Below are 26,113 nucleotides of genomic sequence, written 5' to 3' on the forward strand. Positions count from 1 at the left end.
TAATTTGCTAAGGACTCTTAGAGACTTACGAGTAGAGTTTATTAAGTGTAGACTTTAATATGAATTAAATAATACTTAAAAAAACAACTTGACTATTTATTGCTAATGCTAATATTTTAAAACAAATTCGACTAGTTTTTTTTCCTTTACGCTTTAAAATGTTTACAAAGTCACATTTAAAAGTTAGTTGCTCACCTGCAAAGTCGGCTACTAAGTTATTTACATTAGAATATACACAAATCTTGGCTGGCAAAATGCACTCGCTACCTCATTTCACCATATGCCACCACACAAAGTAGTAACTCACCACACTTGTCCCTCAGCCATACCAATATTTTGTCGGTTCACTGGTGCCGCCGGCGTTCTCACGCTCGCTCTCCAGGTTCTCGTAACACTATAGGACGGCCGAGCCGCACCAGAGCACCTGACCTCAATATGGCCGCCACACGCTACCCCCATTATCGGTGGGTGTGTGATGTCCGCGATGTGCCGCCAAGGCAGCCACTTGCCGCTGCGTATTGCTGCCGTCTTCGATATTGCGCACCGAGGCGCCACAATTGCCGATCAGCGTCAAATCGCCGGGATGCGTCACACCGCCGCCCGTCATAATGTTGTGCTGTTGACGCACGCCTACGCCCACGCCCACTCCCACACCTACATTGTTGATATGATCCATAACGCTTTGCAATTCGGCGCCGTGCACGGATGAGTTCGGTGAGGCGTGTGTCGGTGTCAGCGCATGCGAGTGAAAGCCATGCGTCTGATTGGCGGCCGTGTAGAGTTGTGAGTAGAGCAGACTGGCCGGCAAGACAGGGTACAGCGAACCATTACAACCGGCACCGGCGCCGCCCGCACCGCCACCACCTACGCCTACACCAACACCGACACCCGCACCGGTGCCGCTGCCATAATGCGATGGGTTTTGTGTCTGATTAACCAGTCCGGGAAAGTTTTGATTGGCACCTACGAGCGTGTTATTCGCCGCGGATGAGTTGGAACCGCTGCCAGCGCCAGCGCCGCTGCTGCCATTGGCAGTGCCGTTGTTCGTACCATTGGCACCCCCACCACCGCCGCTGCCAGCGCCGGCACCGCCGCCCCCCAAATTAGGTGTATTCGTGGTGAGTAGATCTTCTTGTACCGGCGATTCGGCTTGTGAGGAGTCGCTCAAGCTGCGCGGTCCATTCTGACTGGAGTGTACATTGTAATCGTTGTTGGTATTGGTGTGGTGATAGCGTGGCACCAGTATCGAATTTGTGCCGACACCACCATTGACTGTTGAAGAGATCGCCGATTGACCGCTCGAGCCGAGTAGACTGTGGTGTGTCATCTGTCCGGTGGTGGAGCCCACGAGATTGCTCAAGTGCTGATCCAAATCGGTGGCCGTGGAGTCGGGCAGCACTGGAGAGAAGAGAGTATGTATTGGAAATGTTAGTTTTCTGTCGAAAAGTTCGTTAAGCGATAGGGGTCAATAATAGGAAACATTGTTTGACATTAGACATTCTTTACAGTCTTCGTTTCGATGTTGTTTTCTAGTCTTTGCTTCCAAAACTTTTTGTCGGTATTTAAACTAAATTGTTTTCATACTTACTTGGTACACAATCCCGATTTGTTCCGCCTGTAAAGTCCTGATTGTTCGACTGATCATTGGAGGAGCAGGTAAAGCCCAAAGCTGGATTGTTAAATTGTGCCGAAGTTGGTGTTGTGCAGGACGAAAGTCCACTACCGGCTAAGTAGGGCGAGTAAGCGGATGCTGAGCCATAACCCCAGTGTGTATTGCCAGCGCCTGGAAATTTGAAAAGAGATAATTCGTTAAATATGTGTCTTCGTGATATATTTATATATAAAATCAAAGACATTTAAGGCTATACGTAGAGTTGCGCCCGCTGATTTCTCATCATTTCGCCTATTTTGACGTTCAAGGAACCATTACAAGTCCTTGCCTTACTAAGCTCGAAAGATCGGAAGGTATTTTCGGGAGTTTCTTTTAATTTATCACTGGAACTAATAAGATAAGTAAACAAGAAATCTCTTCCAACCTTTTGCGTACTCTTAGAAATTCTCAAAATTTTACGAGACAGTATATTTCCTTTAACTTTTACTTTAACTTTGCGGAACGTAGATCCAAACGAGATATGACGATCATCAGAAGATCACCCAACAGGATAGGGTCAGAGACTCTAGAAAGTTTGTATAAGTGTAAATGATCATTGTGCATGATATGGAAGCCTGGAAGCAGTGAAACGCAGACTAGTTAGCTGCAAACTTAAGCTGTCTGAACACTGCACTCCGAACTACAACAGGATGACATTGACGTCTCCCATCGAACATCTGCACAGTGAGGCCTATATGCTTTCAGTTTAGGATCATAATGGAATCGACGAAAGCATCCCTGCAGATACCTGATTGGTGCGGACTGCTTCCTATTAGCATCAAGCGCAGTGATGAACTCTTCTCCAAGCTGTTTCTACTGGGTTGCTTTCGCAGAAAACATTACAGCGTAGCTATCTAGCAGCATTAAGAGGTCCTTCCTCCATTACGTCACAGACATAAAACAATACGTCGACCAGACGCCATTAACACGACATTTCAACAATTCCCTCTCAGTGAATGGCGTATGTACTTGGAGTGGACCCACTACACATTGCAGACGAAAAGTTGGCAACTCGAGAATCGATAGTGATCTTTGCGTTGCTTTGTTCAGAATACTGTGGAATGTTAAACTCCTAACTCTTGTTATATCAAACATGTGTCTATCGTGCAACGAGTCTCCGCGTGACACTAGCCACCGCTTTGCAATCCCTGCTAACCCCACACATCTGACATATATTTCCCTATGGTCCAACCCCGTCGAAACAGCGCGTTCCCACGACCTACCGTTGGATGACCTCAAAGACAACTTACGTCGAAACAGCGCGTTCCCACGACCTACCGTTGGATGACCTCAAAGACAACTTACCTAATCTTTACTACCCCAGCGGGGATTGGGTACTTGTTACAACAACAACAGCAATGAGCTGAGTTGGTTAAGCAATATACCTCTATCTATCCGTCTGTATACACACGAATTAGTCGCACAGTTTTTGAGTTATCGGTCTAAACTTTTGCACACGTCTCTTTCTCACCAAGAAACTGAACATTTGTGGGAACCGTCGATATCGGTCCACTATAATATATAGCTGCCATACAAACTGATCGATCGGAATGAAGTCTTTGTAAGGAAAAATTTTTTATTTGACGTGATATCTTCGGGAAATCTGGCATAGATTATTATTTAAGGCACTGCTACAATTTCCCAGCTTATTGTGCAGATCGGACAACTATAGCATATAGCTGCCATACAAAGTGAAGGATCAAAATCAAAATAAAGTTCTTTTTATACCCTTTTATGCCATAAATAAGCGCCAATAAAGAGAGTTACGGCTTCGAGGTAACCAAAGTGTACATTTTTCTTGTCGTTTATGCAGAAGGGTTGTCCTTAAATGTGGAAAATATATTTTTACTTGAAATCAACCTACCATAATAATTGATTATTTGCAGAAAACACATATTTGTTATAGCAAGATGTCAGACAATTAAGTAAAACGGATGTTGAGGACCATAACACGCTGTGGAAACCGAAAAAATAAACAATATTTTATTACCACATATGAACCGCTTATTTCGGAATTAAGATATCCATGAGATAGTAGAGAGCCTTCTAGCACCAAACAGTGAGCAGATGCGACTGCTAATTAATTGCCACCCTAGTGCAACACATCGCACCGCACATGCCTTGTTATAACAAAAGGAATAAAATATGGACCACCCACAAACGATCACACCGCATGTCTGCTCCGTGTCTGCAACAATTTGACGGCTATGCCACATATGGTGGCACGATACACCGCCTAACGGTGCACTGATGTTTGTGTGCCGTATCTAACCGTTATCTATGTACGTGCATGTTTATAGACACATTTGTGTAAAATCAACGCGGCCGCGACGCGCTAATTACGTCAACATGGCGGCGTGCGTGTAAATGAATGAGGCCATTATGCGGGCAGGCTGCTGATTGGTTTGGATTGGATTGGATCGGACTACCGTTGGCCATTGGCAATGTGTGTGTAACGAGCAGCCTACGCAGCAACGTGCTTATGGAACGCGCTCACATGTTGCATATGTGTGTGTGTGTTCGGCAGTGTTTGTCAGGCTTGTAATATTTACTTATGACTAGTCGCTGCCAAATCACTCACATTAACAATAACAAAAAAACAACAGCGTTGTGCGTTGTTTACCCTGGCGTTATTGATTTATTATTGGTATATGATAAAGCGCCTAAAAAGTACCGTTACAGCGCTAGTAGTTCGTATGAGCGCATAACACAAACTAAAATCGCACGAAAGGTTAGCCTACATGCGGGCGCTTTGCCGTGATTTCGCTTCGCAGCTCTGCCTTTTGAACGGTTGTTTGGATTTTTCAAAGCTTTCTCACACAATAGGCGCCGTGTAATTAGGCTTAATTAATTGCTCATTTGGGAATTATTAATTAGTTTTTCGTTGAGGCATCGCCGCTGTGTGCGCTTGCTGCACTCCAAATGGTGTATATTGATTATGTGGTGGCTTTATTAATGCTGTTGGCTTAAATGTTTCATAAACACATCATGGACAATGCAAGTTGGTTGTTCGGTAAATGGCAACAACAAATTCTGGCAAAATAATTACGCAGCTTTTAGGCAGGCGTAACGGTTTTAACTAATACAAAAATTGCATTTTATGAGTTAGAGATCGAAAAATAGAAATTAATTGCGCGTAATGCAAGATAATCTAATTAAATTTTTATTTTCAAAATCGCACCCCTTAAGAAATGGGAGTGGTTTTCAACCGCTGCCAAATATTTTTTTTTTTTTAATTTTGCTTGCAAAACATATACACAAAGGCGTATACTGGTGTTCGTTATGTTTATGTCTTAAAGTTATGCTTTTATTTTATACTCAAACCGTGCACAAGTCACCTTTCCTTTCCTATACATTTAACATGTGATATTTTGATATTTTGTAATAAATTTTTTATCTCAGCAGATGGTAAGCCTATAGCTTTGGAAATATGATATTCTAATACAAAATTGTCCGTTCTACAAAAAAGCTCTGGACAACTTTTTTCATAAAAGCTTGGATTTAAAAGTTATACGCAGTTAAAATGATACATCAAATGTACTGAGCATTCATACAAACGCTGCATAGCTTCTGTGTTGCTCATGCGACACGGTGTACCATATGAATGCTAAGTTACTGAATTACGCAATTTCAGTGTATATGATGTAAAGTGTGTTCGTTTTAGACTTTTTAAAAATAAAATATAATTTAAGGTTGTTGTCAAAAATTCACTTTTTATAGAGACAACTAGCTGAGATTGTTTCAAAAGTGATTATGCGCAAGTGATCGCCGCGGTTGGCTCGAATTAATTCCAGCTGAAAGTATCAATTTTAAAGCACTGTTTGTAGCTTAACACTTATTCAAGCTTTTACTATATATCAGCAATAGTGCGATGAATATTCTCTTCAAAAGAGCTTATCTGCATACACAAGCGACTTCACATAACCCTACAGAAAATAGTCCACCCGTGCTAAATGACAATATCTTTAAAGCCACTCTATTAAGTCCACGAAGCAAGATAATGCGCTAACCAAAAGTTAGCTTCAATAAATTTATTCTTTCGTTGGCTGCATGGCTTGTAGTGCCTTCTTGTTGTTAACAGAGATCGTTCACACCACCATCCTGCAACCGCGGCGCGAAAATGTGATTAATTATGGCTCTACAACGTTCCCCTTTGACTGTAACATTATGGCCGAATATATTTTTGAAGAATTATGGACCAATGGGTGGAGGGAATGCCCTTAGGTCACACCACGCTGTATCTTTTAAAAGGCAACCTAAATATCGCTTGTGTATTATTATCACTCTTTTTGCAATCATTTTGTTTATTAAGGTACTCATTCAACTAAAAGTGAACTTCATCGCTGAGCAAAATTTTCTTGGGAATATTGGAATACATGGCCATCTAGTTTTGGGCCCATTCACCGAACGTGCGACGCGCTTGGTGATCGATCACCTTAAATTTTTGCACGAGCTGAACCTTTTAAGCCCGCAAACCCAGCGTTTTGTATAAAACCTTCTATAAAGTGGATTTCTGGGGGACCATAGTGGACGGACTCATTCGGATCTTCGTCAGTACTCCATAACAGCGCACTATACGCCATCTCTGAGCACGAGCATTACAGACTAGAGTAAACCTAGTTCAATCATCGATCCAAGGTTGCTCGAATTACCGTCTCTGCTGGGCAATTATGTCGAACGAATATTGCACGCAAGCCTCGATGCATCACGCGAACCATTATTTTGATAATAAATTTGCGCGAAATGTGGTTCAAGAATAAGTCGGTTTATTATGAAGCCGCAAACCAAACTGAATATAAATCTAGTAACTGTCATAAAGACTAACTGCGAAAAAATATTGACTGAAACTTACAAAAATTTTTTTATGCTGTTATATGACCAAGAAATGTTAGCTATGAGCAAAACATAGTAACTTTTAATTCACGTGTAACTCAATACAGCTTCCCCGGAGCGGTCAGTCAGGAGTCACACGGAGCTACATCAAGTGAATGCGGTAGTTGCGGAACGAAATTGGTTGAAAATTTGGCGAAGAATTAATGTAGTATGCGACGGTGCAAAAACCAAAAGTTATCGGCCCATAATTCCGGTATTTTCTAAAAAATAACTTCGAGCAAATGGCTCATAACAGCAAATAGTATTTCTTATAATCACTTTGGCCGAACGGAAGAAATTGGGATGGCACCACACCTCTATAATCGAAAAAGACGTCAACATAACCTTGATTTTTGAGCTGCGTCAACGTTTTTTTTCGGCTTTGGTTCACTTTTACCACGATATTCGGCCGATTGAACGTCTGGTTCCGGGTCGTAAGCTTAGATCTAAGACTCATCGCCAGCAATAGTACGTTTAATGACATTCTGGTAGTCAGAGAACACTGTTTCACAGATGTAAACGTGACGTTGTTTTTCGAAAAAAATTAAGTAATTTTGGAACTTTTCTTAGGCCAAATTTGATCTTTCAAAATGGGTTTTACAGATCCTTTCGATATTCCACGATGCCAGTAAGATCTCTAACGTTAATCGTCGATCCTCAAGCACCTATTTCTTTTAATTTAAGTTTAGAGAGAGTTCTGTCCCGTCTGTAGTATATCTGTTACGTGTGCGGGGAAACTGGTTAATACTTCCCTGAGCTGCTATATACATATATGTACATATATATCTGATATAAAGATTTTCGAACATCCTGGTAACTTTATATTGAATATATTCGTACTTTTTTGTTGCAAAGTATGTGATAATTCCATGCAAGTCAAACGCAGTTGTATTTACTCTCAATTAGAAAACTCTGAATAGTAATTTTTCCACAAAATTTATGCAAAAATTTGTTCAAAATATTTAATTAAGTTTTCGCTTTCAAAAAATATTGTAATTCACATAAATTAAATTAAATGCTTAATAAATTGGGTAGAAACAAGTACAGTTATTATCAATTTAATATCAATATAGAGATAAGCTTGCTCGGCGTTTCGGTCAACTTAATTTGGCAGCGATTATTTGGAAATTTTTCTATTTCACCGCAATATTGAAGTATGGCCGCGCTAATTCGTTTAGCATTTTAAATTTGCACTAAATTAAATTAAATGCGGCGAAACTTCAAAGCAACACAAACAAATCGGCCGGATTTTTGAATAATGGCGCACAGCACTACAACTGCAACGACGGTAATCACTCACACACACACATGCGTGCGAGCGCATTTAAATGACCAAATAATTTATTAAAAATGCATTGACAATTTCATATTAAATAACGGCAATTTTAAATTGCCAATTGCCAATTTACCGTTAGCTAAGTGTCGCGGAAAAAAGTAATGAATAGTGGAAAAACGTTAATTTATATTAAATGCACAAATACTTATGTATGTATGTATGGTGTAAATGTGGCGCAAATCGCAAAATCACAAACGAATTGAATGCAATTAATTTATATTCAGGCGCGCATTGACTGCTTTCAACATTAATTTAAACGCTTTTTAAAATCATAATTTAATTCTTAGGGATACATTAATAAACCCAGTGAATGCGCATAAATTATGCATTTATTAATGCACGCAAGTCTTCATGTGCCTGGGTGTGTTTCCAGTTGTGTGTGTGTGTGTAGGTGCGTGCTTGGCTTTGCAGGGTTGCATGTGTACACGGTGTTGTTGTCGGCGCTGAGCGTAGATAACGCATTTATTTATATGCAAAACAGGAAAATCCCACAGTTCAGCAGGTGTGACACGGGCGGCGCTACACATTTGTGCTGGAGGGGTTTTTAGAGAATTTTTGCTAGTTCAGTTTATAATTGCAAATCTTTTGCAAGTGTTATTTTTTGTAGTTTAGTAGTCGTGTTCGTTGTAATCGAACTAAATCTATACACACCCGTATGTTATTAGAAGAATCTAGTTGCTTGATGATATTAGGAACTACAATTTTAGGCAACAGAAACAATTATTATTCATCATTTACATAGTCTTGTGGTTAGCAATTTTCTTTTTGGAAATTATGTGGAGGTTTTTGCAGGAAAATTCAGTCCTTTTAACCTCCTAAAAGTAACTTTATATCGACAACATTTTTGATTTCAACATTTCGATTATTTTCTAAGAAAAGTTTTCAAAAAAGTGAACCGATTTCACCCATATTTGGTGCATGTTATCAGGGTATTAAGAAATTATTATATACCGAATTTCATTGAAATCGGTTGAGTACTTCCTGAGATATGGTTTTTGGTCCATAAGTGGGCGMCGCCACGCCCATTTTCAATTTTAAAAAAAAGCCTGGATGCAGCTTCCTTCTGACATTTCTTCCGTAAAATTTAGTGTTTCTGACGTTTTTTGTTAGTCGGTTAACGCACTTTTAGTGATTTTCAACATAACCTTTGTATGGGAGGTGGGCGTGGTTATTATCCGATTTCTTCCATTTTTGAACTGTATATGGACTGTCTCTTATACACATCTAGATGTGTATAAGAGATAAAAGTAACTTTATATCGACAACATTTTTGATTTCAACATTTCGATTATTTTCTAAGAAAAGTTTTCAAAAAAGTGAACCGATTTCACCCATATTTGGTGCATGTTATCAGGGTATTAAGAAATTATTATATACCGAATTTCATTGAAATCGGTTGAGTACTTCCTGAGATATGGTTTTTGGTCCATAAGTGGGCGMCGCCACGCCCATTTTCAATTTTAAAAAAAAGCCTGGATGCAGCTTCCTTCTGACATTTCTTCCGTAAAATTTAGTGTTTGTGACGTTTTTTGTTAGTCGGTTAACGCACTTTTAGTGATTTTCAACATAACCTTTGTATGGGAGGTGGGCGTGGTTATTATCCGATTTCTTCCATTTTTGAACTGTATATGGAAATGCCTAAAAGAAACGACTCCATACAGTTTGGTTGACATAGCTATAGTAGTTTTCGAGATATGTACAAAAAAGTTAGTAGGGGCCGGGGCCACGCCCACTTTTCCAAAATGCCCCTCCCTAATGCGATCCTTTGTGCCAACTTTCATTTTAATATCTTTATTTATGGCTTAGTTATGACACTTTATAGGTTTTCGGTTTCCGCCATTTTGTGGGCGTGGCAGTGGGCCGATTTTGCCCGTCTTCGAACTTAACCTTCTTATGGAGCCAAGAAATACGAGTACCAAGTTTCATCATGAAATCTTAATTTTTACTCTCTCTCTACTCGTCACCTTGATCACTTTGGTATATATGTATATCTGACTCTTTGAGGTTTAGGACTTACAAACAATCGTTATGTGAACAAACTCGAAGAGTAAAAAAAAAAAAAAACCATCTAACGGTGTGATAGTACACGATCTTGTTGGCCAATCGACCGAAAATGTAAAATTATTTGTTCAAAAAAAGTGATTTCTCAATAAATCTATTGACTGATGCGATTTATGGGAGGTGGTGCCGTCTTGTTTAAACCAAATGTCACCGAAATCAGAGCTTCACATTCAGGGATCAAACAGTCGGTTATCATGGTGCGATAACGGTCGTCATTGACGGTTACGTTCTCACCGGCATTAAAATATGGACCAATGAATCCACTGGCCCACAAACCACATCAAACCGTTCTTTTTTCTGGATGAAATGGCAGCTCTTGAATCTCTTCAGGTTGCTCTTCACCCCAAATGTGGCTATTTTGCTTGTTCACGTACCAATCGATCAAATGGGTCTTATCACTGAAAAGAATTTGGTTCGAAAACCATGGATTACCAAAAGAGCGTAGGAATGTCGCGTGGAAAGGTCGAGCGTCTTCATTTCTTGCACAAGCTGTATTTTGTGCACTTTTAATTTAAGATTTCGACGTAAATTGCGCCAGGTCGTTCCATCCGAGTTGCAGTAAATGGCGCAGAATCGACTCTCTACGGTGTTTGTTCGCACTCTCAGCAACGGCTGCTTTATATTCTCCACTGCATGCTGAACGTGGTCTATCCGGTCGAATATTATCCAATAATGAATGCTCAGTCTTAAGATGAGCTCGGTCAGTAGGGCGATTAAGTTGACCATAAGTTGAGCGATGCGTGTGAAACGCATTCCATAGAGAACACGAATCTTCGTAATAACGTCGAACGATTTGTAAATGTTGTTCAGTCATAAGTCTATTCAAGATGAAATGAGAAAAAGGCTATTCAAAAAAGTAGCTCTACTTAGACCACACGTTAATAGCTATAGATGCCAGCAGCCAAAGCATATCATATTTATAGGAACCAACGTTTTTTAAAGGTCGCGTTGGCCAGAAATTTAGCTTCGAAAGTGGAGAAATAGGAAACGTCGACGCATTATAGCCGGCAGTCATCGCTAGAAGGCGCTTTTCTGAAACAGAAAAAGGAACTTACAAAAAAGGGCTATTGGAAAAGTATCTCTCCAGGATCACCTGTTATTGTCCGATTTCCTTTGATTTTGTTGTGTTAAGTATATTATAAGCGGATCTATGTTAGTTTTTGTAGAGTTATGTATGCAATATATTGTATATATGCATAACCCGTTATATTTAAGTAGATTTTAATTCTCCACTTACGATAGACACACACTAATGCAGCGGTGAGTCGATTGAAATTCATTGAATGGCGACAGTCCAGTATTTTAATGCTTTCATGGCACACACAGGCGCACACACATTCAAGTGCATGTGTGTGTGTGTRAGTGTGTGGTGTTAGTGGTGATTATTTAAATATATTTGCGCGCAAGCTTTCGCTACATTCCTGGTGAGCCGCCTATTTGACCAAAGCAAACTGCTTCCCAGCCCACAAATGCAACCAAAATGTTTACATGCGCCTGTGTATGTGTGTGAGTGCATATACTTATGACAGAGTATACGTGCTTATGTGATTGTGTGTAAACGCGAGTATGCAAACATTGGTTAAATAAAGTGGTCAACGACTTAAATGCCAATAATGCGCTCAAACGCACACAAAAAAGTGTGTCCGAACACACACACACACACACATACATATAAGCGCATAAATCTCTCGATTACATATACATATGTATATATGTTTGTGTTTGTGTGCCTCGCATTGCATGGGTTTGTAGTAAAATTAACAAAATGGTTGCAGCATAAGCAACAACAACAACAACAAAAACTACTGATAGTTGTTAACTAAAGCTGCGCGCTAAGCCACCGCGCGCGTGTGGTGGGTAGCAGGAGGCGAAGTGCAGCTTTCACCAACACACAAACACACACACACACACATACACGCACATTTTTATCACACGCATATAAAATTAACCAGAATATTTACCACATTGCATTGGTTGGCAACATTTTTTGTTTAAGTATTTATTTTTCGGTTAATCTCACTCACTCGSTCCCGCTCTCTCTCTCTCACTCTCTCTCTCTTCCTCCTCTTTTCAGCCCGCAGTGGTATTACACAGCGTGGATTTGCGGTAATTTATAAATGCAACACTGTGCCTACACTACTAGAGGCGACTCTGCCGTTTAACGGTACTAAGCAAATGGCCACACCGAGAGTTGCCACTCGCGCCTATTTAATTAAATTTGTGCATCACTCACGGACATTACATATGTATTCAATATACAAAAAAAAAAAAAAAAAAAAAAAAAAAAAAAAAAAAAAAAAAAAAAAAAAAAAAAAAAAAAAAAAAAAAAAAAAAAAAACACACAACAAAATAAAAGAACAACAACAACAAAGCAAAGTATAACAAGCCTCGTCTATCCCAGTTAAGTAGGTTTTATTTACTCGCCCATTATTGTTTGCAAATAAAATCAGCTTGTTGTTGCTGTTGCTGGCGCAGTTTTGTCCATTGAGGCAAAAAGCTTTAATAACATAATCGAATTTACCACTCGCCATTGAGCACTTTTTTCTGTGTGCTCTCTCTCCTCATCCGCCCGAAACTTCGGCGTTGACGGATTACCGTTATTTGTAGAAAAAAGCGTATTTAACAGTTAGTCGTTACGTGGTGTGTGTGTGTCGCGCTTGACGGCCCGGTGGCAACCGCAACCGTTTTTGGTCAAACTTAAAGCGGGATTTTTCAAAACCGAAACTAATCGTTTTGTGTGAATTTATGTGGTTTTCGATTGTTTTTTTTGTTTTATTTGATTGTATTTGAGTCAGTTTTTTCATTTATTGAACTTTTTTCTTTGTTCGTGATTTCGCATGAAGTCGTCAAAGCACTTAAAGGCAATAAAAAACCGTCATAGAGAGCGCGATATTTGAGTATTTTTATATATGTATATTTTTTAAAGTCAAATCATCACGGTTATATTCGAAGAAATGAATGCGTAAGCATTTTGAGAAGATTGCGGCTTTCTAGAAAGAAATATTTTTCACAAAATAGGTTTCATAGCTCAACATAACCCCACCTTAATCTTAATTTGGTAGAAATTTGACTTGTTCTTTTGCTTCATTAAATTTTCTTGCTGTTTTAAAATAAATGTTTTCATGAAGCTACCTGGCTATCTGCGGATCGAAAAGCCACCAACAAGACTGATTATGTTGTGATGGATGTAAGATGCGTCTCCACTATTTTAGACGTGTGTACGCTCCAAAGCTCCTGTACAACAAAAAACATCCGTTGACAAACACCAGGAAGGTTCGACGTCGAGAAGCTGCAATCACAACGGACAGCAGAACGATTTTCTACTCGATTTTCACTCCTGCGCTCCGAGGGCACTTATCAGCAACTGTGTATAAGGAAGTTGTGGATGGTTTTCGGAAAATACGTAGGAACTGCCGGAGAGAAAACAAAGAAAAGAACACTACTCCAACATGCTGAATGACAGGGAAATTATAACGCCCGGAGAAGGCGAACACGCTTCCCCAATTGTTGGTGCTGTGGCAGACTTCCATTGACCGACCATGAAGTAGTTCGAATAGCAATTACCCAACCGAAGAACAGCAGAGCGACGGGGGACCTTGGAATATTTGGTGAATATAATTAGAATTTMAGTGTGCTCTGAATAATCCACAAAAAGGGAGACCCCACAATCTGCGCCAATTACCGTGGGATAGATAGATAGATAGATAAATAACTGAGGAATGCACTGCGACCCTAGGTTTATTGTGCCCTCTCCTAACTCACAGGGACTCGCTTAGTCCCAGCATATTGACGCAGTCCAGTATTTTGCTGGGATAAGCCTCCTCAATATCGCATATATGGTTCTACCGAGCGAATTGTGTGAAAAATTTAAGCCCTCTGTCAACACAGTTATTGGATCTTAACAGTGTGGCTTCAGGCCTGGAAAGTCAACAACCGACCAGATAATCACCATGCGCCAAATCTTGGAAAAGACCCGTGAAAGGAGAATAGACACAGACTACCTCTTCGTCGATTTCAGAGCTGCTTTCCACAGCACGAAAAGGAGATACCTGTGTGGCGCGATGTCAGCCTCAAAATCCAACGAAGAATAACTCTTGCCCCAAAAAATCAAATTCTGGGAATCACTCATCATCCCTATCCTGCTATACGGCGCAGAGATATGGACGACGACAACATCTGATCAGTCGGCGTTAGGAGTTTTGAAGAGAAAGACTCTGGGGAAGGTTTATGACCATTTGTGTATTGGCAACGGCGAATACCGCAGTCGATGGAACGATGATTTGTACGAGATATACGGCGACATTGACATAGTTCAGCGAATTAAGTGACAACGGCTACGCTGGCCAGGTCATGTTGTCTGAGAGTATTTGACTCAGTACCAGTCGGTGTAAGCAGAGGAAGAGGAAGTTGGGAGACTAAGTGAAGAAGGACCTTGCCACACTTGGAATCTCCAATTTAATTACATAAAGAGTTCTACTTCTTAATAAAGGTTGTTAAAAAAAATTATAGAGACATTTTTACTTTCATACAAATAAGCTATATAAACAGTAGAATACTTTAAAATCCGAAAGCGAAACAAACGTTTATCAAGATGCATATTTCCTGGATAAATTTTTGCTCCAAATGATCAGTACTTCTGAAATAATTTTTTTAGTTCGCTTTCCCACAATTATTTCTTAAATTGTTGGTGCTATCGGCATTTCAATGCAATTCTCACCACACGACTTTTTCATATTGTTAATCAGCTAAATATATATGTTTATATAGTATATGTTAAAATAATTTCCAATTTAATAATATTATATCACAAAAATTTGTACTTACTTTGACAATTTCCGATGGGCGGCATGCGAAAGCCTGATAAAGGATCGGCTGAGAAATGGAACGGTCGCTGTCCGAATGCGAAATGGAACTGTTGTTGTTGTCCTAAAAGCGACAACACTGAATTGTTGTAAGTTTTAAAATAACTGTTCTTATCTTAAGTTGATTTGTCGAAATAGCAATGTTATAAGTTATTCGTGTGTTGATGTGTTGATGTAATGGGTGGAGTGAGGTTATGTTTCACAGTTATGCATCTTATGTAAGAACGAACTCAGCAGCAATATTGAGCTCTGAGTTTCTAAATATATCAGTTAGTGTAGCTAGAAAATAATTGGGGTTTTGCCCTACGATCTTCCCTTTGACATACCCCTCTACTGCCATAAGCAGCAGTTGCAGTTGGGTAAGTGCTCATTGCCTCTCAAGCGCAGAAGCAAGCAAGCTCTTGACCTACCGAAGACTGAGACCGAAGACTGATCACTGACTGAAAGAGGTGTAAGATGTGTACGGATAGCATGCCATGCAATGAGTTAGCTAGTGTCAAGCAAGACTCGTTGTACGATGGACATACGCTTAATATGTCACCCAAAACGAAATTTCTAGGCGTTTCTCACGCTAAGTGCTGTGGCGGTGCTGTGCGCTTTTCGGAAGCCATGCGGTGGTTTGCTATATCCAGGTGGTGCTTGAAAGTCAAGAGTTACAAGACCTCAAATGTCTTCACTACTGGCCAGAGCAGAGTTATCGGATGATGAGATTCCCTTTGTTGGCTGTTTAAGCTTTTTAGGACCATAGCTGTCTTCTGTTGGCCGCTCGGGTGGATTGGCGGCGCAGTGCTGGAACTTGGTTAAGATTGCAAAGCCGTAGAAGCTAAGGTCGCAGTAGTGCGTTAACAATATTGGGCCACGTTGGCCTGATCTACTCCCTATGTATTTTAAGGCCTGAGCAGGTCTTCGGGTGACTCTATCCAATGCATGTTTTACACCCAACCGGATGGAGTGTTTTGACGCAGGCTGAGCAGAAAAATTCCTCAGGGCCCGGCTTGGCCTAAATGCCAGCACGAATGAAGAGGCTACAGAACAACCCTTGTGAAGTCAATCTCAATCTAAGTCTTGCCGGTCCAAACGAGGTTACATCACTGAAGGTACAGTCCTTGGCCAGATAAATCCGGGTCGATTACGGTAACGTAAGAACGGCTGTTGTGGGAATTCACATAACCGTTAGTCAGGGTCTATGCTAAAACCAAAAAATGATTCCTTGGATTGTTCTCAAAGTAGACATGCCTACGCTAAAGTAACAGACCAATTTTTATAATCGATTAAAGAGTATGTCCTCGATAAAGATACCCGAAACTATATCAGAAATATTTTATGGTGCCTGAAAAACAACAAAATCTTTAAATGTGGCACTCACAAACAGTTTAGGTCTGAACATTGTAAGCTCACACTAAATTTCTACTTAATTTAAGTACTTAACCCATTAGCTGGCAGCTGTAGCGCCCATGCCGCGGCCAACTTCATTATAAAATTATAACCTTTCGTCTGGTCAAAAGGGACAAGCCATTGTTTTAACTGCTGCACCCCAAGCTTGGCAAAGTGAACATATAACTAACAACAACAACCACTAGAAACATGCTATACACTTCATATGTGCACTTATATACATATACTGTGTAGGTATGTGTGTCTGTGCCTTCCAACGGCAAAAGCGAGTGTCTTTGGCTGTGCTGCTGCAGTTGGTGGCGAAAGATAAATCATTTGCGGATTCAATTGTTGCAACTATTTCATTTTGCATGCGGCGCAGAGACGGACGGCCAAATCCTTTTGTCCTTGACTGCCGGCCGCTTGGACGGTGCGGCGGATGAGCGGCCAGCGGGCTGAATGAGTTAGTAAGTTAGTGCAAACTAACTGTAAGCCTTCCACACACACACACACACACATATATATATATACACACATGTGTATGTGTGTGTGTGTGCTTTGTGGACGCAAATGAATCTGCTGGCAAATGTGCCGCTGTAAGAACTCATCTGTCTCGAATTGTCTGCATTTAACATATGCAAAGTAAAATATTTGCATGCTTATAAATATTTAGTGCATGGACAGGGCAATGAATGGCAGGACTTTTGAATGCACGAAAGGATGAAAAGGCAGCGAAGCTAGTCGGTCGGCAAAATGGTGGCAACGCCGGCAAACGGCAGACGTATTTGGTCCAACAAAGGCATATTTCATTCATTCGCCAAAATGGTGTGTTTCCGCTCTCGCCAACACCCCGCCATCCTCTCTCACTTCCTAAGCAGACGTTGCATGAATTCATTTGCTGAAGTTTATAGGCTTCTTCTGCGTGCATGTGTGTATGTATCAGGGTGTGTGTGTGTGTTTGCATATGTTTGCTGGGATTTGCTAATGAATAATCTTAAAGATGAATTGTTTCATTAGATGGACGCAACACATACACAGTCTGAGTTGGCTGTTGCACGTACAGAAAAGGACCCCTCTGTGCGAGCAGGACAACAGCAGCAAAGCCAATGCTATAAATTTGTATTGCAACAGCGAAGAAGAGCATAACGGTAAATAAGTTGCGAGCATTTCACTATCTTGCAACTAATAAATTGTTGCTGTCATTGTAGTTGCTTTGTTGCCGTCGCATATTTTAGTTCGGGCATCTAAATTAAATACTTTGTCGGCAAGCGGCTTGTGGGTTGGGGGACAGTAACTCCATCTAAGCTTTGTTCACTGCGCTTAATATGCATGTGTACTGCTGTATTACAAATTTCTTTGCGCGTGTGTGTGTGTGATTTGTGTGTGTGTGTGTTGTTTTGTTGTTGCATACTTACTGGTCTTTGAGCGCGGTTCACGCGGTCCATCCACTGTCACTTTGATCGCTTTGTTGTAGGTGGCAATATGTGGCGGATTCGTGGATACCGTTATTGTCAGCGTAAAACTCTTCCCTGAAAAGTAGAAAAAATTTTTTTTTTAAATTTAGTTTTATTTAAAAAATTTTTATTCGCAAAAATGAAGACGTTATTGCAAAAATAAAAAACCGTAGGAAAACAAAATTTGCTTTCTTGTTGTTGGTTGGAACATTGAGTGAATAATATTTACAGCACCTGCTGAGAAATATTAGTGGTAGAATTTGTTTCGAAATTTCAAAAATGAAGTTTTGAGAAAAACGCATACAAAGCTAAACTGATGAAGCTGATTTTAAAGTCATAAGATAGTGAAAATAAATCAATGGTTTTCAAATTTCACACCAAAAATTTTGAAGAATTCTCGAAAAGGATTTGTCTTATTAAGCTTAGGTTAGTCTGGTAGGCCAATGGGTTACCCACAGGCCAGTTCTGGTGCTTAGTGATATCAGTTTTGTTTCTTTTCTAGGTCCATGAGGAATAGTCGTTCTCAGGATGCCTGCACTTGACGCAGAATCAGTAGACTCTCTGACCTCACTATCGATTCCTCCTCCAGTATATCATGCTTTGGGAATCTCAAACACTTACAGCATAGCCGTGCCATTGCGGGACAAAGGCACAAAAGATACGCCGTTATTTTCCAACTGCTTTGCTCTAGATGTTTCCTGCTGTATTCTCGATCTGTCTGGCATATTCTGCGGACAGAATATGATCAGTTGGTATTCCGTTCATTTTCCTAAGGTCGCTTCTATCGTGTGCCACTAGGAATGTGTACTCCTCGTTCCATCGTGTTTTGATATAGACAATGCATTAGTTTCCCAATGTTGATCACATTTTCATAATTCTTGGCCATCTCATACCTGGCACTCAGTAGAAGTAACGTTGCTTGCTTCTGACAATCCGGTAACGCTTCTGGTCGATATGTGATACGAGGTTGATTGCTGCTTGGTTGTCTACGTAGAATTTGACTCTGAAATTACCTGCAGGTGCATTAGAGGCCAACTTCGCGGATTGCCGTATATCTAACCCTGGATAGTATATTTCCGCACTAACTCCATCGTCCATTTTCGAGCCATCTGTGTAGATGTTTAGAGTGTTGCGCGCAGTTAACATACCCTTAAGCCGACCATATTCTTCTAGGTTTACTTTGAGCCTTCTTTATTAGTCGAAAAGTGGATCATGTAGTCGATGTTTGCCAAACTACTATTACCCTGCCATACCCACGAGGAGAAATTGCTATATGTAAATTCAATTGCAGCCGGCATATAAAGCATTGGTAAACTTTATCACTCTACACCAAGGTACTTGGTGCGTCCCTTGAAAGAGAATTGTGTCCTATTTATCGAAGAAAGCGTTCATGGAGGAATTTTTTGCTTTTTTGCGAACGCAAGCAGATTTCTGTGAGTTTAACCCCAAACCGTTTTGCGATGCCCAACTCTGAACTGTATTGACAGTGATGTCAATGGTCTGTATACACCTACTCGTTATTAGGATGGCAAGGTCGTCCGCGCACTCTACTTGTACTATCGTAGAGGATTTGCCGTCTAAGTTCCTTAGTAGTTTATTCATCACTAATATCCATAGAAGTGGAGATAGCATTTCACCTTGGGAAGTACTTTTACATACTTCCTCAGTCGTGCTCTTTTGCTCTTATGCCTGTAAAAGTCCATCATTGTATGGCAGAATCAACATCTATGGACCGAATGCTATTCAGAATAGATTTCGTAGACACCCAAGACGCTCCAAGAGTGTAGTCCTTATGTTCAAGAGTCCTTTATATAAGTGTATGGAGTGCAGTCTCTACTGATCTGCCTTTCTTATTTGAGTGCTGGTCTTGGATGCACTCCACCTGAACTCTTTCAATATAACCTCTCTTTAGTTAGTTTCAAGAAAACGGCAGCTTTTACGCCACAAATAAAGATTTATAAGTTAGTTTGGTGACGAGCACAAGTAAACGAAAAATTAATGACTATTTTGGTGTGACATTTTTCACAGAAACAACCTAGAGAAAGAATATTTCAACAAATGGGTTTTCTCACGAGATTAAAATAAAAAAGTCTTACTTTTTTTTTTTTGCCAAACGGAGTAGCCCTCTCCTTAATGAATGGCGACTCAATTAACCCACCAAATGATGAGCTCCTTTAAAGACCCTTTATTTGGGGCTTAAGTGGCAAACCAAGAAAACACAAAGTGGCAAGAAAAGTTAGCCTTTTAGCCGAGAACAACAACAAACTCCACAAAATAATGCACAAACAAACAAACAAAAAAAGGTGACTGTGTAGATTTCTTGAAATAAAAAGGACGACGAAGCAACCCCCAATAAGCAAATAAAGAGAGCGAAAAAAGAAGCAAAGAACACGCATAAAAAATGAGCAGGGCATGAAATTGCGCAATGGTGGGCTTGCGGGCGTAGTGTTGACACGAAGGTGGGCGGGGTGCGTAAATTTCGGGGAGCACAGCAGAGGCGGACAAGGATATCATAATCAGCTCCATTACAACTTACTCGTGTAAGACGAGAAAGGGACTTAGTTTAATATACACGAAGACGTTGGCGGGGCAGGCGTCGTGTGTAAGGAAGCAGGAAAGAAAACAGCAAACACAAAAGTTTGGGTGCCGGTCCGCAGGCGTGCAACAGGAATTCCCAAATGTCATGTCATGCCCGATTATAGGCTTCCGTTTTTTCACGCCGACACCTTGCTGTTGTTTTTGTTGTGCGCTTTTTCGAGTTCATGATTTTTTACATGCCGCCTGTTGTGCCGTTATTTGTTGGCACTGGCATTACAAGGAAAAGCATTTGTTCGCATTTACTGAAAAAACCGCCAAGTGCCAAAGTAAGACAAGAAGATTTATGAGGATTTCGACTTGTCGGCTTTGTGATTTTGCTGCGGCGGCGCCACACCACTTGCCTCATTTGCACTTTCGTCGTCGTTTACTTTTTTTTTTCTTTGTTTCTTCATATTTGTTTTAGTTCTTATTATTGTTTGAGCTCATTATTAGCTGCGTTCTGAAGCAGCGAACCTTTACATTTGCTGGCGTATAGTTTTAGGCGCGTCAGCTTAAGTTGTTGCAACAACATTCTTGGGCTTTGAAATTTAATTAACTCACGCAATACAGTTTTGTTTTCGCATTTCTTCATGCGCGCCACAGATTCTTTTGTCAACATCAAGTGTGAAGAAGTGCAAAAGCTTTTAACTCGGCAAACAAAGCGCCCGCTTGTATGCTTCAGCTTCAGTTTAAAAAGCATATGTGCAAACACAATTATTCTTTTGTTGCTAAAGCGGTGACAACAACAACACACGTGTCTCAGTTTTTCTTCATTTTAAAGCGCAAACGAGCGCCGTTGAGTTGCGTGTCCTTTCGCCACACACGCCTGCTGTCGCTATGCTTACATTTCGTAAGTCCTTGGCTTCATATATCAACACGTTACTTTTCGGTGGATTTCTTTTCTATTGTCTACAATTTGATTTGTTTGCATATGTCTCAGTAATAATGAAAACAATTATGTGGCATGAATTGCCATTAGCAACCCACGCGCTCCAGCGTCTCCTGTGATTAATTATCTGCTCGCAATGTGCGCTGGTAAAGGGTTAAGAGGCAAGTGAGCACAAAGACAACATACCTGTGCGCTTTTCGAGCGAATTTAAGTTCATTTGTAGCGCTTGTAAGCCGTGGCCGCCATATGTGATTTCTTTATTTGTATTAATTTGCTCTAGTCCTTATGTAGTTACTAGTAACTAATTTAAGATTTGGACGAATTTTCAATTAAAATGGCTTTAAAAAAATCTTGAAGAAATTGTCTTATTATTTATTTCAAAGCCATTGTAAAATTTACGTTATAATAATAATAATTTGAAAGATTATTGAATGAAAGACTTGCACAGAACGCCTAACACGCGGTTCGTGCCAAATTTTTCTTGACCAAAGAAACATCAATCAAAAGATTAAGTGTATCGTTGCGTAAAGAGTTCGTAAAAACTTGATTTTATTCTATAAAAGAAATTTAGCCAAGGTTGCTGAACTACCAGAAAAAAATAAAAACTTCTTTAAAAAGCATATTTCAAAACGCTAATGCTTTCTTCACAATTCCTTGGAGAGTGGCTGGTTTATGGTTTATATAATATATTTGATATATTCGTCGAAATATTTTTTCTAGCTTCGTATGATTGTCAGTGACAGCTGTGCCAAATGTCACATCAAAATAATCATTGGTGTATATTACATGCTTGTCTTTCTGAAGTACATAAAGTGTATTCGACGATTTTTACGCTGAGTGAAATTATTCAACAATGAAGTTACATTAAATCGGTGATAATTATAATTCAATAAAAAAGGAATTGGTGCTTGAGAGCTGATGGCTAACAGTCAGAGGTTTATTGTTATCATTGCGATATAGGAAAGGTCACTGAAAACAATTTTAAAATACCACTTATGCCTAAGATAAGTGGAAGCACTTTTGTTCCAAAACTACTGACTTTTTTCGAAAAACTATGTCGAAAAGTAACGTCTGCAAAACAATGCTTGCCGACTACCAGCATGTCATGAAACACATTATAAGTCTCGAATCTATAGTTAAGACCCGAAAACAGACGAACAGTCGTTCTAATATCGTGGCAAGGCAGAACCGAAGATGAAAAAACTACGGCCAAACGTGCCACCAGGCATATTATTGGAGTGTTGCGCAAACCTATTTGTAAAAAGAGGCGTAAAAATGTGCCGACAACTTTTGTGTTTTGAACCACTATACTGCACCATCACATACTGCTTTGTTGCGTCGGATCTCAAGATCATAAGAGAGTAGAAAAGCTGGAAATAGTTAATGATATAAACTTATTACATTGAAAAATTTGGTTTGAAGGAAAAAGTTTTCGAAATATAATTATCTCTAACAGCAAGTTTTACTAAGCCTAGAAATTATATCAAGCTAAATCATTGTTTTTGTACGAAATATCTTGTTGCTAATGGATCGAGAGCTAGTATGTTACTTACTACTACGAAATTTCATTGCTAAACTACGAACGTTAGAGCTTGAAATTCAACAGAGCTACAGTATTTGCATAAAAAAGCATTCTCAACGTTTCCGCATTTTGGCGCAATAGCTGAAATATGTTGAGAAATATTATGAGAGGTACGAGCAGGCAATACAAGAGCAAAGGGAGCTGAAGTGAAGAAGGTAATAGGTTTTATAGACACAAAATCGCTAGACGCTGAATATTTGTCAGAACCGAAGATATTGGACCATTATAGCATATAGCTGTCATTTACACTGAACTGCTTGTATGGAAAGCTTCAACATTTGACGAGATATCATCAAGAATTTTGGTATGAATTATTTTTTGAGTTAATAATGCAATATTCCAAGAAATTATTCAGTTCGGACCACTATAGCATATAGCTGCCATATAAAATGAACGATAAAATTCAAACCCTTGTAAGGAAAACTTTGTTATTTGAGGATATATCTTCTCGAAATTCGGCGTGGGTTATTGTTTAAAGCAAGAGAACAAACTCCGTAAAAATTAATCAGTTCGTACTACTATAGCATATAGCTGCCATACAAACCGATTAAACAAAATCAAGACAAGACTCTTTTTAGACGCTTGAAGGATATTATAGCTTCGGGTAGTTGAAGTTAACGTTTTTTCTTGTTTACTTTCACTTGGAATTCATTTCTAAAAGGAAGCTTGATTCCATACAGAGACTTGTAAAAGATCGCAAATTTTTAATGATTTCGTTTTGAAGTGCCCTTTAGACCTCGTAAYTTCCTAAAACGCGGAGGTGACGAGCAATCAACAGCAATAGTGTTCCCGAAGGCCTCAACTCATACTGAAAATTTATGTTGTATTTCACCGTTATCAACCATATTTGTTGGTGGTTTCGAGGCATCTCCATAATAGCGAAGGTGTAACAAACAGCTTTACTACAAACATATATACGAATGTATGTGTATCTATATGTTATGTTTACTTAAGTATGCAAAGAAGTGCATACATAAGTACTTGGCCATCAAATTAACCTCAAACAGTATTCACTTTGTGGCAGAGCCGATGACAATTTATTGGCAACACACAAAAACACCAAACAAAGTAAATAAATGTCCACACCAAGTAAATATTAATAATAATTGCTATGGCATTTTGCCACTACAACAACAATAGTAGTGTATTACAACAATAACTACTACTAGCGTGCATATACAATAGTAGTGAAACACTTGAGCGCCAACTTAAAAGGCTTTGCGCAAACAACTACAACAAAAACCTATGCAATTAAACCAACAACAAAAACAACGAAAGTGCAAATAAACAGCATCAATTGTGCTAACGGCACTTAAAGCTATCGAAATTATTATTTGAGTGAAAAATATGACAACAGTTAAATATTTGTCAAAGAATTAGATTCGATTTAACCGAAGAAGTGTGCAAATCTTTTGGCAAATTTGTTGCGAAATCCCACACAGAGTCAGGCGAGGAAGTCAAATGACTCTCAGTGATGGCTGCTGGTGGCGGTGACGAAAGGTGTTTGCCACGCTATGGATTATAAACAATTTATGCACGCCGCAAAAGCAGACTGTGAGGGCTGGCGGTGGATTGAGAAGAGGGGGTACGTGGCAGCAGTGAGCGAGGTGTGAGTGGTGTATGTGTGGCATAACTGACGTGCATTCAAACAATCAATACAAATAAATCAAATGTCAGCTACAATGACAGCCGCTATAAGGCTACATGGCTGTTACTAATACGGCAGGTTACTCATACGCCATGGCAGGCGGCGTTTAAAACGAACTGTAAGGCCCACAGCAGTGTTTGAAAGCTGCTGACAAATGTGAGTGGTTTAGGTAAATATGACGCAGGCTTTGATTTTGATACGTGCAGGAGGAGTGTGAACAGTTAGTGCAAACATACACACATGTTATATATGTATATGCATACGTATATCGTCACCTACAATACAAAACAATGTATCATCAATAAAATCGAAATTGAATTTTTTTTTGCTTACCAATAATATAAAACCAGTTAACATAACCATATCATAACCCATATGTAACCAGTTAGCATAACCATTTCATACCATTTATAACCAGTTAATATAACCAAATTATAACCAATATATATACGTTTTATAACCAAAACTCAAATTTTGTTTCAATATGAGTGGCTTCTATTATAACCTTTTTCTTTCACCTGTAAATTTATAAAAAAAAAAGTGGTGTTACGTTATTTTGCATTTTAGGTGACATATGTTTTCGATATAAGAACACAAGTCCTCATCCCTGCAAATTTCGCTTGGCAAGTGTGTGGCATTTTTGTTTACCAAGAAATTTCTAACTCACACACACCATGTGGCATACCAACACACGCACGAATTTGTCACTTAAACAACACTTGCCTCAAAAAGCAAATAAAAATACGGGCTTACGAAAAGAAATTGTGTTAACAATAACATTGCCTCAACATATTGATGATTAATATTACAAATTGTGCTTTAGCACGTGAAATTTGTCTTACAGCAAATAGGCCGTAAATATTTGGACTCGCTCTCCAATAAATATTATTTTTTCCGCATTTGCTTAGTGCTTTACGGTTTTTGTGACTTTTGTCAGTTATCGTAAAAAATTATGTGTTTACCGTTATTGTGTGCTATTTACGGTGCAATATGTGCTGTCTTCTTGTTGTTTTTCATGTTGATGGTTGTTGCATTCTGTAGTGTTGTTGTAATTTTTTACTGTTTTACGTATTTTTACTTGCTTTTTGCATAAATTATCTTCAAAGCTTGTTTTAGTTAATTTTATGTTGTGTGAACGCTCCATTGTCACGTGATTATTATGTGTTAGGCATGGTTAGAACTCATTTACAAAAACAAGGTGGCAATATAATAAAAATAAGCTATTTGTTGTGGCCACTAAGCACGCAACATTCGTGGGAGGAATTACTAGAAATGAGAGAAAAAAGCAAATAATCTCTAAGCTAATTCCATACTTGATTTTTTTTGTTTAACTGATAGATTTAGATGCGTGCAAGATGTGAAGTGCATTGCTACCTGTATTACATTTTGCTCTTTTCTGCAGCGCAACACTTCATTTAACTCTATTGTATTAAAGAGGCTTAGTGAAGCTCATGTGTTCTCTCATCGGATTCATTTGCCTGAAAGCCTGACTCCATCTTCATACGGTTTTGTGGCAATCAAGGAGTATATGCTCCGTTTTATCCGCCTTTTGTTTATAGAAACGAGAGGAATCCTTGGAACAATACATCAATCTTCACAGATGAGCGATTAGATGAATTCAGACAATTAAATTGAACTGTTACCCTGACTTAGTCCTCTTAGACTTTCGATTAGCTTGAAGTGGTCTATATAAAACTTCATAAGCTGCCTCAACCTGTTTCAGAGGAAACAAATTATTTTAATGAAACGATTTTTATTGAACTCTCCCAGAAACAGCATGGTTCAACGAATCCGCTCCACTAAATAT

At 39.4% G+C, this 26,113-nt stretch overlaps 1 protein-coding gene across 2 annotated transcripts in view; it reads right to left on the reverse strand.

Annotated features, from left to right (window-relative positions):
- Window positions 1-430: 430 nt before the first annotated feature.
- The window catches only part of LOC108966384 (runt-related transcription factor 3), a 37,563-nt gene continuing 11,880 nt past the window's right edge, over window positions 431-26,113 (reverse strand). The window contains exons 2-5 of one of the 2 annotated variants that reach the window (XM_018929244.1): window positions 17,572-17,685; window positions 14,745-14,846; window positions 1,589-1,783; window positions 431-1,398 (exon numbers count right to left, since the gene is read on the reverse strand). In XM_018929244.1, coding sequence (XP_018784789.1) covers window positions 431-1,398; window positions 1,589-1,783; window positions 14,745-14,846; window positions 17,572-17,685 — 1,379 coding nt within the window. Of the gene's footprint in view, window positions 1,399-1,588; window positions 1,784-14,744; window positions 14,862-17,571; window positions 17,686-26,113 lie in introns of both variants that reach the window. The other variant, XM_018929243.1, reaches the window with a different exon arrangement.

This window comes from Bactrocera latifrons, unplaced genomic scaffold (assembly GCF_001853355.1).
Source record: "Bactrocera latifrons isolate USDA-ARS-PBARC rearing strain unplaced genomic scaffold, ASM185335v1 scaffold_16, whole genome shotgun sequence".
NCBI lineage: Eukaryota > Metazoa > Arthropoda > Insecta > Diptera > Tephritidae > Bactrocera > Bactrocera latifrons.